Below are 7,378 nucleotides of genomic sequence, written 5' to 3' on the forward strand. Positions count from 1 at the left end.
GTTTGAGGGATTTCAAGATAAGCACACTTATGTTTGAGGGATTTCAAGATAAGCACACTTATGTTTGAGGGATTTCAAGAGAGACACACTTATGTTTGAGGGATTTCAAGATAGACACACTTATGTTTGAGGGATTTCAAGATAGGCATACTTATGTTTGAGGGATTTCAAGAGAGACACACTTATGTTTAAGGGGTTTCAAGAGAGGCACACTTATGTTTGAGGGATTTCAAGAGAGACACACTTATGTTTGAGGGATTTCAAGATAAGCACACTTATGTTTGAGGGATTTTTAAGAGAGACACGCTTATGTTTGAGTGGTTTCAAGAGAGACACACTTGTAATAAGTGAGAAGTTTTTAAGTCAGATGTTACTTATTACTTTTTGATAAATACAAAATAAAATGTTACTTGAATAATTAAAAACCAGAGGACATGAATAATTTTATTCTTGTGTACTTTTAATCTTTATGTTGTCACTGGCATGTTTCGAATAATAATAATAAAAACATTCATAAACCTCCCACGCATCCCATCCCACGTTTACATCTGCTAGTAACTGACGGAGTTACACGTCTACTAAAACACTACGTCAGCATTGAATTACACTTCTGACGATGCTGGAATATCGTTCGGCTTTGATGTCACGAACATGGCTTGGCATATCATTTGTAGTAAAGGTCAACTGTTTTTTTATATACATATACATGGTTGTGTGTGTGTGAAAAACTCCAAATTCCAACCAGAACTTTCTCCATCATGGCCATATGAACCACTGACTGCGGATTTAGTTGACCATCAGATAAATAAGATGTAGTGGTCAGTGAACATTATAGATAAAACTAAAACATTTTATAACACTAAATGTATCTTGAATTCTGAATAGATTCGATTCATTTCAGGTAATTATCCAAGTAAACTAAGTTATTTTTGACTATATAATTAGTGTTAATAACATCTCTTAAAATTTTCCCTCATAATGATCATCATTTACTTATTTATATTTACCAGTTAGAACATAAAATAACTGAACACATTTTTATAGAATTTCACTTTACTTTTATTCAACAACAACTTTATTTATTTCGAACAGAAGAGCACGAAGCCAGCGCCCCCTTTCAAGTACGGATTAAAAAATGGTTCATCGGACAAAAACAAGAAACAGATTTCTTTCGTCCGTCCTTAAGGTCCTTACTGGTAAGAATTACCTTAATCAAAAGATGTAGTCCTTCCGTTATGTCAGTAATTTATATTATATTACTAAGGACTAGTAGTCCTTCCGTTATGTCACTAATGTACATTATATTACTAATGACAAGTAGTCCTTCCGTTATGTCACTAATGTACATTATATTACTAATGACAAGTAGTCCTTCCGTTATGTTACTAATTTATATTATATTACTAAGGACTAGTAAGTAGTCCTTCCGTTATGTCACTAATGTGCATTATATTACTAAGGACTAGTAGTCCTTCCGTTATGTCATTAATCTACATTATATTACTAATGACTAGTAGTCCTTCCGTTATGTCACTAATGTACATTATATTACTAATGACTAGTAGTCCTTCCGTTATGTCACTAATGTACATTATATTACTAATGACGAGTAGTCCTTTCGTTATGTCACTAATGTACATTATATTACTAATGACAAGTAGTCCTTCCGTTATGTCACTAATTTATATTATATTACTAATGACTAGTAGTCCTTCCGTCATTAGTAATATAATGTACATTAGTGACATAACGGAAGGACTACTTGTCATTAGTAATATAATGTACATTAGTGACATAACGAAAGGACTACTTACTAGTCATTAGTAATATATTGTACATTAGTGACATAACGGAAGGACTACTTGTCATTAGTAATATAATGTACATTAGTGACATTACGGAAGTACTACTTACTAGTCCTTAGTAATATAATGTACATTAGTGACATAACGGAAGTACTACTTACTAGTCCTTAGTAATATAATGTACATTAGTGACATAACAGAAGGACTACTAGTCATTAGTAATATAATGTACATTAGTGACATAACGAGTAGTCCTTCCGTTATGTCACCCATTTATATTATATTACTAATAACAAGTAGTCCTTCCGTTATGTCACTAATTTATATTATATTACTAATGACTAGTAGTCCTTCCGTTATGTCACTAATGTACATTATATTACTAATGACGAGTAGTCCTTCCGTTATGTCACTAATTTATATTATATTACTAAGGACTAGTAGTCCTTCCTCCTTAGTAATATAATGTACATTAGTGACATAACAGAAGGACTACTAGTCCTTAGTAATATAATGTACATTAGTGACATAACAGAAGGACTACTAGTCCTTAGTAATATAATGTACATTAGTGACATAACAGAAGGACTACTAGTTAGTAATATAATGTACATTAGTGACATAACGGACTAGTAGTCCTTCCGTTATGTCACTAATGTACATTATAATACTAATGACTAGTAGTCGTTCCGTTATGTCACTAATTTATATTATATTACTAATGACAAGTAATACTTCCGTTATGTCACTAATTTATATTATATTACTAATGACTAGTAGTCCTTCCGTTATGTCACTAATTTATATTATATTACTAATGACTAGTAGTCGTTCCGTTATGTCACTAATGTACATTATATTACTAATGACGAGTAGTCCTTCCGTTATGTCACTCATTTATATTATATTACTAATGATAAGTAGTCCTTCCGTTATGTCACTAATGTACATTATATTACTAAGGACTAGTAGTCCTTCCGTTATGTCACTAATGTACATTATATTACTAATGACTATTAGTCCTTCCGTTATGTCACTCATTTATATTATATTACTAATGACAAGTAGTCCTTCCGTTATGTCGCAAATTTATATCATATTACTAAGGACGAGTAGTCCTTTCGTTATGCCTCTGATTACTGTTATATTACTAAAGACGAGTAGTCCTTCCGTTATGCCACTAATTTATATTATATTACTAATGACGAGTAGTCCTTCCGATATAAGGACTACTCGTCATTAGTAATATAATATAAATTAGTGACATTAGTGACATAACGTCCTAGTAGTCCTTCTGTTATGTCACTAATGTACATTATATTACTAAGGACTAGTAGTCCTTCTGTTATGTCACTAATGTACATTATATTACTAAGGACTAGTAGTCCTTCTGTTATGTCACTAATTTATATCATATTACTAATGACTAGTAGTCTTTCCGTTATGACTCATTTATATTATATTACTAATGACGAGTAGTCCTTCCGTCATGTTACTAATTTATATTATATTACTAATGACTAGTAGTCCTTCCGTTATGTCACTAATGTACATTATATTACTAATGACAAGTAGTCCTTCCGTTATGTCACTAATGTACATTATATTACTAATGACAAATAGTCCTTCCGTTATGCCTCTGTTTACTGTTATATTACTAATGACAAGTAGTCCTTCCGTTATGTCACTAATTTATATTATATTACTAATGACGAGTACTCCTTCCGTTATGTCACTAATGTACATTATATTACTAATGACTAGTAGTCCTTCCGTTATGCCTCTGTTTACTGTTATATTACTAATGACTAATAGTCCTTCCGTTATACCTCTGTTTACTGTTATATTACTAATGACAAGTAGTCCTTCCGTTTTGTCACTCATTTATATTATATTACTAATGACTAGTAGTCCTTCCGTTATGTCACTAATTGATATTATATTACTAATGACTAGTAGTCCTTCCGTTATGCCTCTGTTTACTGTTACATTACTAATGACAAGTAGTCCTTCCGTTTTGTCACTCATTTATATTATATTATTAATGACTAGTAGTCCTTCCGTTATGTCACTAATGTACATTATATTACTAATGACAAGTAGTCCTTCCGTTATGTCACTAATGTACATTATATTACTAATGACTAGTATTCCTTCCGTTATGCCTCTGTTTACTGTTATATTACTAATGACGAGTAGTCCTTCCGTTATGTCACTAATGTACATTATATTACTAATGACAAGTAGTCCTTCCGTTATGTCACTATTGTACATTATATTACTAATGACAAGTAGTTCTTCCGTTATGTCACTATTTTTTATTTTATATTACTAATGACGAGTAGTCCTTCCGTTATGTTACTAATGTACATTATATTACTAATGACTAATAGTCCTTCCGTTATGCCTCTGTTTACTGTTATATTACTAATGACGAGTAGTGCTTCCGTTATGTTACTAATTTATATTATATTACTAAGGACGAGTAGTCCTTCCGTTATGTCACTAATGTACATTATATTACTAATGACAAATAGTCCTTCCGTTATGCCTCTGTTTACTGTTATATTACTAATGACGAGTAGTGCTTCCGTTATGTTACTAATTTATATTATATTACTAATGAAGAGTAGTCCTTCTGTTATATTACTAATGAAGAGTAGTCCTTCCGTTATGTCATTCATTTATATTACTAATGACTAGTAGTCCTTCCGTTATGTCACTAATGTACATTATATTACGAATGACTAGTAGCCCTTCCGTTATGTCACTAATGTATATTATATTATTAGTGACCAATAATCCTTCCGTTATGTCACTCATTTATATTACTAATGACGAGTAGTCCTTCCGTTATGTCTCTAATGTATATTATATTATTAGTGACCAATAATCCTTCCGTTATGTCACTCATTTATATTACTAATGACGAGTAGTCCTTCCGTTATGTCTCTAATGTATATTATATTATTAGTGACCAATAATCCTTCCGTTATGTCACTCATTTATATTACTAATGACGAGTAGTCCTTCCGTTATGTCTCTAATGTATATTATATTGTTAGTGACCAGTAGTCCTTCCGTTATGTCACTAATTTATATTATATTACTAAGGACGAGTAGTCCTTCCGTTATGCCTCTGATTACTGTTATATTACTAATGACTAGTAGTCCTTCCGTTATGTCACTAATTTATATTATATTACTAATGACGAGTAGTCCTTCCGTTATGTCACTAATTTATATTATATTACTAATGACGAGTAGTCCTTCCTTTATGTCACTAATTAATATTATATTACTAATGACAAATAGTCCTTCCGTTATGTTATGTTTTTAACAACATAGTATATTATGTTATGATTCTGTTCGACCAAGAAATATTTTCCTGATCCACTTCTGGCTATTTTTATTTTTTCAGACTCACAACATCCTGATCAACATTGACATTTCAAAAGCCAAAAACCCCCTGAAAGAAGTGTATCTCAAAAAGAAAGGTATTGTACCAAAAACCTCCTGAAAGAAGTGTATCTAAAGTAGTAAGTTATTGTACCTGAAACCCCTGAAAGAAGTGTATCTCAAGAAGTAAGGTATTGTACCTGAAACCCCTGAAAGAAGTGTATCTAAAGTAGTAAGGTATTGTACCCAAAACCTCCTGAAAGAAGTGTATCTCAAGAAGTAAGGTATTGTACCAAAACCCCCTGAAAGAAGTGTATCTAAAGTAGTAAGGTATTGTACCAAAACCCCCTGAAAGAAGTGTATCTAAAGTAGTAAGGTATTGTACCAAAAACCCCCTGAAAGAAGTGTATCTCAAAAAGAAAGGTATTGTACCCAAAACCCCCTGAAAGAAGTGTATCTAAAGTAGTAAGGTATTGTACCCAAAACCCCCTGAAAGAAGTGTATCTCAAAAAGAAAGGTATTGTACCCAAAACCTCCTGAAAGAAGTTTATTTAAAGTAGTAAGTTATTGTACCCAAAACCTCCTGAAAGAAGTGTATCTCAAGAAGTAAGGTATTGTACCAAAACCCCCTGAAAGAAGTGTATCTAAATTAGTAAGGTATTGTACCTGAAACCCCTGAAAGAAGTGTATCTAAAGTAGTAAGGTATTGTACCAAAAAAACCCCTGAAAGAAGTGTATCTCAAGAAGTAAGTTATTGTACCCAAAACCTCCTGAAAGAAGTGTATCTCAAGAAGTAAGGTATTGTACCAAAAACCCCCTGAAAGAAGTCTATCTCAAGAAGTAAGGTATTGTACTGAAATTTGTATTCTTCAGAAAGCAGAAAGGACTTACTTGCATATTCGCAACTAACAGAGTACTCGGCATTGCTCGGATGAAAATGGATTTAAATATCCCGGGTTGTTTTGATTAAATCAACTATATTAATCGTGATTTTGTGCAAAAGAAATCAAAATGTTTTTCTTACCTAACCAAATATTTTGATTAAAATCAATAAAAACAACAATGTCCGAAAAAAAAAAATACAAAATTGCTAAAGCTATTTCAATCAAAGCAAAACCGTGTACATTGCTCCTGCTTCTTGCATGTGCTTTGTTTGCATGACATTTCAAGTTTCCAAAACGAAATACCCTACAATTTTGGGGTCCTGATTTCTGATGTGTCGTCAAGTGTCGTTTGCAGCGTATTCTGACTTTATTATCGCTCAATTTAATAAAGAGTTGTTGTTATTCTCTTCTCGTTTGATAAATGAAAACTTGCCGATACCAAACGTATTTGTAAAGTCATCCTATAGATGTTTCTTGCGAGTACACGCAAGCCTATTTTGTTGAGGGAGTTAGCGCGCATGTTCGAGAGATAGAACCAGCCTGTTTCAGTTAAGTGGAGTTAGAAAGTAGTCAAGTATATGTAGAAGAAAGAGGGGGAGGGGAGAAGAGCATAAATGAAGGGTCCACGAAGTTTTTTAAATTATTTCAACACATAATTGATCATGGATAGAATGATTAGAAAAAGTCCTCACACAGAGAAGAAACTTTAATAATAGTCATCTTGGTCACACATTACCAAAAAAAAATCCAGACTTTCAAATTTGAGACCAATTGGTCGTCCTGTCATTTTGGTCAATTGGTCATTTTGGCCTCAATTTGCGGCCACATAGCCCATGTTATTTCTCGCACAAAGTTGTATCTGCACCCCAAGTTTGGATTTTGTAGCTTTAAAGATGTGGTCGTGTGTAAGGAACAGACCCACAGAAAGAGAGAGAGACATTCACACTTACATATCTAGATAGTTTATATAAACTTACATATCAGATAGTTTATATAAAACTTACATATCTGGATAGTTTATATAAAACTTACATATCCAGATAGTTTATATAAAACTTAACACATCTAGATAGTTTATATAAAACTTACATATCCAGATAGTTTATATAAAACTTGCATATCTGGATAGTTTATATAAAACTTACATAACTAGATAGTTTATATAAAACTTACATATCTAGATAGTTTATATAAAACTTGCATATCTGGATAGTTTATATAAAACTTACATATCTGGATAGTTTATATACACTTACATATCTAGATAGTTTATATAAAACTTACATATCT

General features: G+C 32.0%; 1 protein-coding gene across 1 annotated transcript in view; it reads left to right on the top strand.

Moving 5' to 3' along the window:
* Positions 1-1,092: 1,092 nt before the first annotated feature.
* The window catches only part of LOC106476708 (anoctamin-4-like), a gene marked incomplete at its 5' end in the record, with an annotated part of 8,031 nt that continues 1,745 nt past the window's right edge, over positions 1,093-7,378 (top strand). The window contains 2 exons of the mRNA XM_013937343.2: positions 1,093-1,196; positions 5,227-5,302. Of these exons, the coding sequence (XP_013792797.2) occupies positions 1,093-1,196; positions 5,227-5,302 (180 nt within the window). The remainder of the gene's footprint in view (positions 1,197-5,226; positions 5,303-7,378) is intronic.

Source organism: Limulus polyphemus, unplaced genomic scaffold, assembly GCF_000517525.1.
Source record: "Limulus polyphemus unplaced genomic scaffold, Limulus_polyphemus-2.1.2 Scaffold11299, whole genome shotgun sequence".
NCBI classification, from domain to species: domain Eukaryota; kingdom Metazoa; phylum Arthropoda; class Merostomata; order Xiphosura; family Limulidae; genus Limulus; species Limulus polyphemus.